This window comes from Heteronotia binoei, chromosome 1, assembly GCF_032191835.1.
Source record: "Heteronotia binoei isolate CCM8104 ecotype False Entrance Well chromosome 1, APGP_CSIRO_Hbin_v1, whole genome shotgun sequence".
In the NCBI taxonomy this organism is placed as follows: Eukaryota; Metazoa; Chordata; class Lepidosauria; order Squamata; family Gekkonidae; genus Heteronotia; species Heteronotia binoei.
In genome coordinates this window covers 168,478,944-168,492,013 of record NC_083223.1, presented here as the reverse complement: position 1 = coordinate 168,492,013, position 13,070 = coordinate 168,478,944, and the positions used below count along the sequence as shown (strand labels likewise).

General features: G+C 46.4%; 2 protein-coding genes across 4 annotated transcripts in view; both read left to right on the top strand.

The window, feature by feature from the left end:
• QPCT (glutaminyl-peptide cyclotransferase) overlaps positions 1 to 13,070 on the top strand; it is a 440,295-nt gene that overhangs the window by 174,695 nt on the left and 252,530 nt on the right. The window lies entirely within an intron of this gene.
• The window catches only part of MEMO1 (mediator of cell motility 1), a 42,361-nt gene that overhangs the window by 11,846 nt on the left and 17,445 nt on the right, over positions 1 to 13,070 (top strand). For all 3 annotated transcript variants that reach the window (XR_009555670.1, XM_060243894.1, XM_060243884.1), the window contains exons 2-3: positions 7,103 to 7,184; positions 8,410 to 8,478. Coding sequence is in view for 2 of the 3 variants with exons in the window: in XM_060243894.1 (XP_060099877.1) it covers positions 7,103 to 7,184; positions 8,410 to 8,478 (151 nt within the window). In the remaining variant the exon portion in view is untranslated. The remainder of the gene's footprint in view (positions 1 to 7,102; positions 7,185 to 8,409; positions 8,479 to 13,070) is intronic.

Below are 13,070 nucleotides of genomic sequence, written 5' to 3'. Positions count from 1 at the left end.
TCGGGACGCGATGTGGTACACTCGGCTGGCTTCGGTCGGGTAATCGGCACCCCAGTGGGTGAAGAACGTGTCGCACTGTATTGTAAAGTACTCCACGTCCTCGGGATTCCCGTCGAAAGTAATCTTCAACTCTCTTCCCCGACCCTCGGCCCCCCCCGGGGCTCGAGGTGCGGCCGGCGGCGGCACCGGGCCCAGTGGGGCCGGCAAGATCGGGGCGGGTAGCACCGGTGGCCCCGGGGCGGGCGGAGCTGGTGGCGCCGGGGCAGGCGGTGCCGGTGGCGCCGGGGCGGGCGGAGCCGGCGGGGCCGGGACCGGCAGGGCTGGGGCCGGCGGAGCCGGCGGGGCTGTGGGCGGTTGCCCCAGCGGCAGCCCTCCAGCAGGAACCCCCAGGACCGCAGTTTGCAGGGTGCGGAGCTGGTCGTGGATCGCGCCGAGGTTCTGCTGCATCTCTTCGGCCATCGACACGCGGGATCGATGCACGTCGTCGTGGATCTCCCGCACCCAGTCGAATAAGTCGTTGCGGAGGGTCCGGAGCGGGTCGTCTCCCCCTCGGGGCCCCGGGCTTTCTGCCTGTTCTTCGTCGCCGTCTCCGGCTCCCCCTTCGCCCAACATGCTCCTGTACCGTTGCTCCGCGGCGTCGATCGCTGCCGTAGACTTCCGCGGGCTCCAGGTTCGCGGGGCAGGGAACGCGTCGACCGAGAAAGGCGCTGGGACCTTAATTTTACGCCGAACCCCCGTCACCTTTGGGTCGAGCGGTGGGTCCTCCGTTGGGGTGGTGGGCTCTCCGTCGTCTGGGACTTTTGCCGCCATCGGGCCAAGCCTCCAGTCCAGATAAGCCACGAAACAATGGGATCACTGTTATAATGTCAGAACTCAAGAACTTCAAACGGATCCCATACTTGGTTACAAAGCTAGGATTTTATTAGAGAGAACTAAGTACTGGAAGAGGCAAGATAACAGTGATGGCGAGAGCTAGCACCAACTCAATTTTATACACATAAAGCAAACATCTCACAAAGCCACAATTCACACCGTTACAGGCACATCTGTCTTCTCACCATCACTATCAGTAGAGAGGATGCCTCCCTACTCCGAAGGCCATGCTGTTCGGCTTCAAAGGGTCCCAGTGTGAGAATGTGCAGAGACATAACATAACTCATTCTACAGCCCCAAATATTTTGGATACCAGTGGGGCAAGGTTAATTACTACTCAAGCATCTTGGGTTAATAAAAGGTTACAACATGGAGTCGGTTTGGTTCAGGAATGAAGCAGCTCTTTGGTTCAGGACTAAAGCAGCATTGGTTACACTATAGGGCATCAGCAGTAAAGATACAAGTTCTGACAAGAATAAATGGTAAAATGATCTTTGAAGATGCCAGTACCTGAAGCAGAGGTCTTTTGCTTACTTTGCTTACTTTGAATGTAGCATGTCCCAGGTTCAGTCTCTGGTGGCTTTAGATAAAAGGTTCTCAGGTAGAAGGCATTGAGAGAACTTTCTCTACATGAATAGCTGCTGTTGGTCAGAATAGATATCTGAACTAGATGAAGTAATGATCTGACAGTAAAAGGCAGCATCACATAATTAGGGAGGAGCTCTGCTATATCAGTGTGAAATGTGGTGTCTACTTTCATTTCAAAATTCTCAGAGCATGTATGAGATACTGGGGATGAGAGGTGATCTTTAGCTACTAAAACAGGCAAAATTTGGGGCTCCTGAATAGATTGATTGCTTCAGTGTGTAGATATACAAAAGGATTACCTGACTGAAAATCAGAAGACAAAATAAATAAAACTGACGGAGGCCTAACACTTCTACAAAGCATACAGAGTACTTCACCTATTTCATGTTGGCCTTTGAACCCAGCTTGAGGAGGGGCACTGGCAGGATAAGGGGTGACAATTGATGGAGCTAAGGGAATAGAAGAAGGAAAGTAGTTCTTTCAGCCCTGCTCTTGAAACTGATGGGTTGTCATAAGTTAAAAACCTCGTGCAGAGGAGGCTGGTTGAAAAGTTGTCTAGCTAGTCATAATCTTAATTTTTAATAGGTGGGGTAATTATAACATGTTTTAAACTAGTTTGGTGTTCTGTCTTGTACACTGTCCAAATTTGCTAGATGCATTGCAGAACAAACACATTCCTTGCTCTCAGGAGTTGGCAGCAGGACAAAGGGAACTAAACAGGCTGGCTAGACAGGTTTGCTGGGGTCTGCTGCTTGGGTCTCCTGCTTACTGTACAGAAAAACCTGGTGTGAGCTTAGCAGTTAAAAGAGAGCTTGTGTATGCCAGCCCATTTTGCTGAGGCAAATATTTATTAACTGCTGAACTGCAAAAAGTGATGTGAAAACACAAGTTTTGTTCAGTAATTTGCATTTTGGGCAATCATTTGGGTACTAGCTCTTACAGTGCTTCAGTTTCAGCCAAATGTATTCTTAGATTACATGATAATTTTAAAAACTGAAGATGTGTCCTGAAGTTCTTCTTTCAATTTTCAGTAACATTGCACCACTGAAATGTTTGTACACTGTACTGTTCCTGCCCCCTGCCCCCTCTCCAAAAAAAATCAAGATATCAAATATGTAAGGAAAGATTTGCTTGGCTTCTCATAATGCAACACAAAACCGTGGCATCTTAAAGACAAACAACCAATGTCCTCTCTAAGCTGCAGTCTTGTGAGCAAAAATTCTTCTTTGTGAGCTACTGGCATTAAAGTTGTGAGCTACTGCATAAATTAGTGTGCCCTGGGGTCATCCTTCCTGAGCTAAGACAAAAATGTGTGAGTTGGAGGCTAAAAATCTATGAGCTAGCTCACACTAACTCAGCTTAGAGGGAACACTGCTAACAACATTTATTCTAATATGGGGTTTTGTGAGTCAGACCTGGAAATAAAGAAAATTACCGTATATTCCTCATTATTACATAAAAATTACAGAAGAGGGGGAAGAGATGAAGTGGGCAAAGAGGGGACAAGTGTTATAAATCAGGTGTGATGATGTGTGTCTTGGAATTGAACTGCTTGTTCAGTTCCAGAACAGAGGCTCAATTAAAGCACCTATTGGGGCTCTCCTTGCTCCCTCTCCTCTTTCTGTAATTTTCTGGGTAATAATGAGGAAAATTATTTTCTTTATTTTCATTGTATCTGAGGAAAGGAGCTCCGACTCATGAAAGTTCATACTGGAGTATCTTGTTAATCTTTAGGGTATCAGTAGATTTTTGTTTTGCTACAATATAGTAGATTTCCCTACCTGGAATTCACAGAAGTCTAACATGAAACAAAGTTCTTGAAAACATGTTTTAACTTTACCTTTGGGAGGGGAATATGTTGTAACATGTGCCTATTTGTACCTCATGGCCTCTGAAGAAGGCCTTATTGAGCTGAAACATGTTAGGTCACAATAATTGGTCATTGTGTGTGTGTCATTTGTACTTTTTAACAAGGCTTTCATTGGGCCCTTGTATGTTTTTTAATTCTCAAAATAGATACATGTATTCTTATATATTTGAGGTTTTAACTATTGGCCTTCTACTAGATCTTTAGAATGCAGACAGGTATCATATAATGCGCTTGGGACATTTCCTGATCTCATTCTGTGTTAGATCATTGTCCAGATATGACTTTTCTTTATCTGGTGAATCATGTTGCTTAAGTTTTGTCAATGTGGTTGCTCTTAAAAGTGAAGTTGAAAGCATGTATGAGCAACTTTGAAAATAAACCCCAACATTACTGTCCTACTTTTCCACAGTTCTAGTTATTTTAGGATTGCCAGCTCCAGGCTGGAAGATACCTGGAGATTTTGTGGGTGGAGCCTGATGAGGGCAGGGTTTGCGAAGGGGAGAGACTTCAGTGGGTTATATTGCCATAGAGTCCAAGTGAGCATTTATTAGTCCTGAAGCCGATGTGATGACACATCATAATCATAGTTATGGAAGGAAAGGTGAACTCATGGCAATCTTTTATGACAGTTGGAGATCAGACTGTTCTCTTGATTTGACAATTCTGTAATTTCATTGGTATATACCATAAGGCATAAGTACTCTGATGCGCTAATTTAAAAGAATTCCCAATTTTTCCTGGAAAGAACATGAACAGGATAACTTCATCAAATTATTTTCCTCTATTTAATACTTCCCATATGCTGCTTCAAATGGATCTTCATAATCCACTGGGAGAGGGGGAACCCTGTTTTGTGATTTACTTGTAAATCAAGTGTCAGTAGGATATCTTGAAAAGGAGACTAGTTGTGCAATATAGTAATTGTACTGAGGTTTGCTTTAGTAGCCTGATTATACATTTTCCAAACCCTATTCTATCTTAAAATACAGGTCTTTAATTTTTTTGTACTGAAGTAAGCAGTAGGATATTGGGGCTTGAATCCTCATAGTAAGATTAAAGAACTCTCTAGATCAGTTAATTTTTCCAATAAACATGTATAATATGTGATGTTGTAAAACAAACTTTAATGGTACCTACTGAGCTTGAATGACATGACAGAGAGTGCTTTCTGCTGATGCTGAGAAAACATCCTTTTTACATGGATGCGTTAGTGGCATTGCTTAAAATGAAATTTCCAAGCAGTCTTGAAGATGTGGGTTTTTTTACTATCCCATTCTAATATGGGTTTGAGGGCATGAAAATGCTGTTGTAAATAAGCTTGCTATGTGTATTTAATATATCAATGAAAGTGTGTGTGAATTTGAGTAATCTGCTATTTAAAATACAGTTCACACTCTTGTAGTTCACACTCTCATGGTCTATCTGTGTCTGCCTCTAAAATAAACTCAAAAGTTCTGGATGCCCTGACTGTGCTTCATTATCATGATGTGGGAGGGGGGTGGCAGAGATGCAGTTGTGTAATAGCTGCTCTCCCATTTTGCTTTATCTCCTAGATGGCCTTGGGTGTAAAAAATCTTCTTGCATCAGATATCACATAGGAGGCAATTCTCTCTTTTGCCTTTTACAGCTACTTGGGAGGGGTAGAATAACAAACTGCTCACTTATTGTAGGAGCCAGGATGAAAAATTGTGACAGCAGTGGAAAAAGGAAACTTTGGCTAAGAAATGAGGACTGGCAATCAAATGGATGCTGGTGCACTTGGCATGCTAAATGATTTTCAAAAATACAAAACAGCAAATAGCTTGGTACCTTCTGTTCAGGAGCTTTCTCTCTGTGTAACTTTTCAAGCAACTGTTAGTCACTTACAGGTCATTAACACATTTACCCTTATTAGTTAATATTGAGTGATGCCTTAGGGCCAGATGCTTCTTTACAGTGCTTCAGATTATCCTTGTAGGACAGTTTGCTTAAACAGACATTTATAGAACTTAAACTGGTATGCTAATGAAGCAATCCTCTTCTGAATTTGTTTCTGGCAGCAGTAGCCCTTGGCACCAGCTAGATGCACTGAGCACAATGAAAAAGGATGATTAGATCAGAGAGGGTTCTGCTTAAATGTAGACCTCTGATTTTTGTCACAGTGAGCAATTGAACTTGCTCAGCTGTAGATGGGTCGGCCAGCAAACAGGAATTGGTCCTGGTTGCAGTAGAGGAAAAGTCATATTTCTTGTAGAGCAGCCAGAAGCTGCTGCTATTCTCACACTGGCTGATCAGCACTGCAACTGCACCTTTCAATTTCTTAAGCATTGTTAAGAGACTGGGAATGCTCCACAGGCTTGCTTATTCCACTTGCTTATTCCACTTGCATGACAATACTCCCAGCACTTGCCATTTGGGGTAGTATTAGTATATCTGCACTGCTGTGTTTGTTAATCATGGTTAGCTCCAAAATACAGTTTGCAACTGGTCAGGTGTGGTTTATTTGGGCTTACCGCAACTGTGTTTATAACAATGACCCCGCCTACTGACAGGAAGCAGTGAATGAATGGTTGGAATATTGGTTTCTATCATATTTGTATCAGATGTTTGTCATTCAATGAAAGGGGGCAATCAAAATGTGCAGAGGGGAGGAATTAGTGAGAAGCACAATAATTTGAGAATCATAACACTCTGGCCCTTAAGTAAGGATTGCTTCAGTCTGCCTTAAACAATAATGGATAATAGTGTTTTCCACATTTTATTCCAACATTTTATCCCTTTTTAAAATTCTTTTGCCCTTAACAGATCATGTGCTTTCTTTCTTATTTAAGTAGTTAAGATCCTACTACAAGTAATAAAAATAAGGCAGTACTCAAACTAGTAGCAGGTTGTCAATAGCCCTACTATTTTTTTACTTTAATATAGTTTTTCTATCTTGATTGTCAGTGAGCGATTAAACCTGTTTGTGTTAAAATATTTGTTTTTAAGGTTGCTTAAATGTCATGCTTTGTAAGGGAGTGTTAAAATGACATGGAGCAGAGCAAGATCCACAAGAAAGCTGTAGGCAGGGGCCATCTCATTCCCTCTGCCTTTGCTTTCTCCCCTTTCCACCACCCCTTCTGTCACTCTTTCTTCTGCTACACACCCCTTTTCAGTCACTTTCTCCCCCCCCCCCCCAGTCCTTCTCTGTTTCTTTTTCTCCCTGCCCCATAAGACTACCAGAAGCAATGTTGGCTTTCTCCTTCTGTCCACTCCTCTACTCAGTGGGCTCAGACCCAGCAGCAGAGGAGGAGGATGCCAGGCTCAGGAACCATGCCAATAATGAGGCAGTGGCAAAGTGGGGACATGGGAGATGAAAGATCCCATTTCTTTTCAGCCACCTACCAAGGCAGTGGCAGAAAGGGATTTGGGTTCTTTGCTGCCATGGCAGCAGGTTGAGGTAGGTGCCAGAAGCTTCCAATCCTTCTCACCCACCTTCCATCCAAGACAGCTGTGAAAGTAGGCAGTGTGGGTTTTGGATGGTGGTTGGTAATGAAGGCTCCTGGTTCTCCTGCCCTGCTCACCCAGAGTGTTAGATTGGAGGCATTTGTCTGCCAGACAACTGTCGTCTTTTGTTTTAAACTCTTATTGTTTGGGATTTTTCTGCAAACCTTGGTGGGACAAGTTTATTAGAAAGATCTCCCTTCAGTGTGGCCCTTATCCATAGATCTAAGTATCTGCAGATGGGGTCATATCGACTATTAGATATACTGATTGTTTGCTGTTGTCATGTTCAGACATCTCTCTTTGTAGGACCTCAGCTGAGTGCGCAGCTAGAAGGTTGGCTTTCTCAAGTACAATCTACAAAAAGACCTGCTAGAGCCATTATTGCACCGTAAGTTTCATTTTTTAAAAAAGTGTTTTAAAATGTTGCTCAAAGGTTCATGCTCAGCCATTTCTGGTTTGAAATTGATGTATTCAGGGAAGTCCCAAAGTGTTGTTAATCTATGTCTTCTCTTTATTTTCTCCTGTTCACTGCCCTAATGATGTTCTAATGCCATTTTTAAAAATCTTTTTCTTTTGAGAAGTGATATCTATATACTGTTAGCAACATGTGGCCCCCATCTGCAGATATCTAAATCTGTAGTTTGGGGCCACATGAGGTCTAAGAGATTTTTCTACAGACTTGGGGAAACCCCTAGGTTTGCAGAAAAATCTGACTTCAAAAAGCTCACAGGTAGGGCATTCCCCCTTAAGTTAAATCCCCCCCCCCCAAATTTAAACCCCCTCTCCCTTATCTCCAGTGGCATGGCAGCCTGGGAACTATGCTAGGTCCAGCATTGGTGGCACAGCAGCTTGGAAACTGCGCTAGGCCTAGCATCACAGACACAGCAGGCCAGCAAAGGTGCAGCAACCTGGGAGCTGCACCAGACTTGACACTAGTGGGGATCTCCCCAGCTCATGGTGGTAGAATATTCCTGACCACTGTGCCAGACCCAGCAGCAGAGAAGGAGGATGCCAGGCTCAGGAACCATACCAGGATCCCTTCCTTCAACAAATCTCCTACCATTGGGGGAATCACCAGCAATGAAGGGAAGAATACTCCCCCACAGGAGTATCAGGATTCCATCTTTGCAAGTATTGCGAGTGCCCACTTGTTACCATATAGTATTGTTTGTGGCTGTTTGGTAGTATTGTCACTGACAACTTCCACTAAGGAATGTAGTTCCTACATTTATTGTCACACTCTGAATGTGTGAATATCTTCATTTCAAGCTTCAACACTGTTGCTGAAGGGGAGGTGCTTATTATTTCCTTTTATAGTAAGTAAAATAATAGTAAAAAGCAGGTCTTTTTATTTGGCTTACAAATGTAACTTGAGAAAGTTATGAACATGTGGACAGGTAAGGAAGCAAGCTGCTCCATGATGGTGTTATCAGTGAACCAGTTGAATGTGGTGCTTACATCTACGTATGTGTGTTTCAAGGGTCTGTCAAATGTATGATTGTTAGTACATTTGTAACAGTTCTTCTCTATACAGACCATCAGTATCTTGGCAGTTTTTGTTATATTAATGATGTAAAAGTTAATTTTAAGTAAAATCCTCTTTTTTTAAATAGACATGCAGGTTACACATACTGTGGGTCTTGTGCAGCTCATGCTTATAAACAAGTGGATCCTTCAATCACGTAAGTTAACATTAGAAGATTATTATACTAAGTAAGATAGAAATTGGTTCTTGATCCTGCCTCCGTGGTTGCAGGATATTATTTTAAATAAAAGACAAGCTGGGTTTCTCAGGTGTGTGTCAGATCAGCAGTGGCAAACATTATTGAAGTAACTTGCTGCTGTCATACAGTCTGTTGGGAGAGAGGGACAGGTTTGAATTGCATATCTGAGGGAACAGTATGTTCTCCCTAAGAGGCGGAGGACATCTTGGGTGTTTCCCACCGTCCAATCAGGGAGGCAGGAATCTTAAAAAACTTCCCCTTCCTGTGGATGTGGGAACCACCCTCCTTCCAGTTTATTTCCTGCCTCGACAGGGAGTAGCAGCGTTTAGGCTAGGTTCCTACCCTTTCTCATTACTTGCCTATCTCTTTAAAAAAAAAAAAAAGATACTTTTTCTTTCCCCTCAGTTCCTACCTTGTTGTTCATCTCCTGATATTCTACCTCAGATCTTTTTCTGCCTTCTCAATCCGTCCTTCAGTCCCTCTCAGCTTCTCTGCCTCCTTTCCCCCCCCACTTTCTTCAGCGCTTCAGAAGCGGCGCGGCTGTTTAAACTCAAGCCGCGGCCGAGCGCACAGCATTCAAGCCGCAGAGGAGAGGGAAAATGACGCGTCGGTCAAGAGACGCGTTCATGGACGACGACCTGGTTCTTGACGCCTGGCGCGGAACCGAGAGGCCCGCCTCCGGAGCCGGCATGTCTTCTAAGCTTGCCTCGGCTACCGGCAACGTGCCCTGTAGGGGCGAGAAAACCCAAAGGCGAACGCAGGCGGCGCTGGTCTTCCCCAGCCACGGAGGAGGCTTCCTCGTCAGGGCTCTTCCCCACTGGCAGCGGCCATCTTGGGGAGCGCAAAAAGGCGCGAAACGGGGACAGACCTCAGCCATGCAGCTTCCAGACGCAAGAACGTCCCGATGCCAACCTCCTGGCGGGAGACTCAGTTGCAGATGTGATCCAACCTGCGCTGGAAGCCACGCAGACCTGCCAGCCCCAGTCGGGCTTGGGTAACGTACCCTTTATGGGGCCCTCCTTTTTTACTGAGTTTCTTGAATCAATAAAGCAGACGGTGGGGGCAGCAGTCAGGGCATCTGGCCATAGGAGACCCAGGTCCCCCAGGTCCAGTTCCCCCTCCAGATCACCTTCTCCAAAGAGGTCCAGAGGTAGCTCCAGCCACCATAGGGCTTCAAAGAAACCTCTGCTCTGTGACCAGATGGAGAGCGAAAGATCCATTTCTGAGACCCACTCTCATGATTCCTATGGGGGAGATCGGGAGGAGGGCGAATTCTTATCTGATGAGGAGATAGAGGACGTTGCAGTTCTGGAACCCTCATCACGGTTTTTTCAAGGCAGAAGAGTTCCAACCTCTTTTAGCCAAGGTGCTGTCTGCTCTAGACTTACAAGCATCACCCGAGGAGCAGGAGTCTCCCCACCCACTAGCCAACCCCAGAAACAAACCCAAGGGAAATACGGAGTTTTTCCCCAGATTCAGATCCTCTGAAAAGGTTTTTCCCTTCCCTGAGTTCTTTGAGCGTCAGTTGAAATCTGAGTGGGCCAAACTTAGTACCAACAGACAGGTACCCAATTCTATCAAGAAGCTCTATGAATTACCTGCCTTTGCTAACGATATGCTGCAAGTACCATTGGTGGATGCACCAATCGCAGCCTTACAGTCTGTTAGCCTAACAGCCTTACAGTCTGTTAGCTGAGGATGGCCATGGCTCGGTGCGAGACAACTGGGACAAAAAGATAGACTTGGCCTTGAAGAGGAGCCACGAAGCTACGGCTCTGGCCATCAAGGCAGCTGCGGCCACCTCTATAGTTTCCAGAGCAGCGATCGTCTGGATAAGACGGCTTACTCAGCTACTGCCGGACGTGGATAAACGGGTCCTGGAAGGTACCAGCAGACTCCTTAGGGCCTCCGAATTTTCAGCGGATGCCTCATTGGATGCCCTCACTTTCTCCGCTAGAGCAATGGCATCAAGCACTGTAGCAAGGCGGGGGTTATGGCTCCGGGCTTGGCCGGCAGACGTGCACTCAAAGTCCATCGTGTCAGCATACCCATTCCAGGGAGAAAAGCTATTTGGAGACACCCTGGATAAGATCCTGGTGGAAACACGGGATAAGAAAAAGGCCATGCCCAAGTATCTGCGCCGCTCCGATAAGAGAAGCTTCGGGTCTGGTTCCTTTCGTGCCTCCTCCAGCTTCTCCAAACCAAAACAGGACTTCAGAAGAACAACCTGGGGACAGTCCAAACAGAGTTTCCAAAAGGGCTTCTCCAATTCACGATTCCAGAGGAATCAGCCCGATAGGTCCGACAAATTTGAGAAGGGCCCCAAGCCCAACAAAGCATGACTGGAATTCTATTCCAGTGGGGGGCCGTCTACTACACTTCCAGCAGGCGTGGGCAGCCTCGAGGGTCGATGCTTGGACGTTGGAAATTGTTTCATGGGGTTACCCCATAGAATTCAAAAGGGCACCTCCTGTTCGTTACTTGGTGTCTCCTCTTCGCTCAAACCCAGAACAAAAAAGCATCACCCTCAAAGCAATTCAACATTTGCTGCAAATTGCAACGATAGAACCTGTTCCTCCATTGCAGAGAGGTCAAGGCGTCTATTCCATCTTCTTCACGGTGCCCAAGAAAAACGGGGGCTGGAGAGCGATTCTAGACCTGAAATTTTTTAAACAGACATATCAACCTCCATCACTTCAGGATGGAGTCCATCAAATCTATAACGGAGTCCCTGTACCATCAGGACTACATGTCTTCTCTGGGCCTAACAGAGGCATATCTGCACATTCCAATCCTCCCAGCACATCGCAAGTTTCTTCGTTTTTTGCGTGAATGGGACTCACTACCAATTCAGAGCCTTACCCTTCGGCCTGGCGATGGCACCACGGGTGTTCACCAAGGTGTTGGTGAACCTGATTGCAATCCTCAGACAGAGAGGGATACATGTGCACCCCTTCCTCGACGACCTGCTGATAAGATCCTCGTCGAGGGAGAGTGCGGAGCAGGACGTTATACACACCATATCCTGTCTTCAACAACACGGGTTCATAATCAACATTCCCAAGAGTCATTTACAACCGTCCCAGAGGCTACAACATCTGGGTATGGTCATCGACACAAGGATGAATTCTGTTTTCCTCCCAGAAGACAAGATACTGAGGACCAAGGCATTGGTGCTCCAGTTAGTGCGGAAACCATTGTCATCTCTCCAGACCCTGGCACGACTTATGGGTCTTCTAGTCTCAAATCTGGAGGCGCTTCAATGGGGTCGCTTTTCACACCAGACAACTTCAGATGTTTTTGCGCCCTTATCAGATCCAGATCATGGAGAAGCGCCCTATGTCGTTGTCTGTTCCCAAGAAGGTCAAGGAGAGTCTCCTGTGGTGGACGAAGGACCACAACCTGCGTCAGGGGAGAACGTTCCTCGTAGAGAAGGAAATACAGCTCCTTTCGGACGCCAGACTTTCAGGTTGGGGGGCGACCCTCAACGAGATACCTACCCAGGGCCAGTGGACACCCGAGGAGGCGAGTCTTCCCATCAACCTTCTGGAACTCCGTGCGAACGGACAATATCGCTGCCAAGGCCTATTTAAACAATCAAGGGGGGTCCAGGTCGACTTCCCTTCGCAAGGAGGCCGTGAAACTGTTCGAATGGGCGGAGAGACATCTAAAGTCCATAAGGGCGGAGCATATCAAGGGGACTTGCAATATCAAGGCGGACTGGCTCAGCCGGGAGAGCATTCAATCGGGAGAGTGGTCTCCCAACAAGAAGCTTTTCTTAACGCTTCGGCCCGCCGGTGTTGGACCTCTTTGCGTCTTCTCAGAACCACCAGCTTCCTCGATTCTACACGAGGTACTACCACTACCAAGCGGAGGCCACGGACGCATTAACTTCTCCCTGGCCGCAAGGCCTTCTATACGCCTTTCCCCCAATCCCGATCATTCCGAGGTTGCTCAGAAGGATCAGGCTGCTAAGGGCCGACGTCATTCTGGTTGCTTCCTGGTGGCCGCGACGTCACTGGTTCTCATCAATCCAACAGATGTCAGTAGCGGAGCCGCTTCACTTACCAATCTGTCCAGACATGCTGTTACAGGGCCCGGTGTGGCATCCTCATACAGACTGGCTGAGGTTGACCGCTTGGAGGTTGAACGGCGCTCTCTCCTAGATCTTGGTTATGCAAGTGACGTGACGATCACCATCCTAGCATCCAGAAAAAGCTCCACAACGCGGATCTACGACATGTCCTGGAAAGCCTTCCACAGATGGTGTCGGAGAAAAGCCGTGGACCCGTTGCATCCTTCTGTCCCCAAGATCCTACAGTTCCTTCAGGACGGTCTCCATTCTGGATTGAAGCCAGCTACCCTCAAACGTCAGGTGGCAGCCTTATCCTCAGTTCTCCAGCAGGTGGACGGCGTGGACCTCTCATCTCACCCCCATATTCGACGCTTCCTTAGAGGAGCCTCCATGAGTTCTCCACCACAAGTACATCGGTTTCCTACCTGGAGATTGAACCTGGTACTCTCGGCCCTAACAGGTCCTCCTTTCGAGC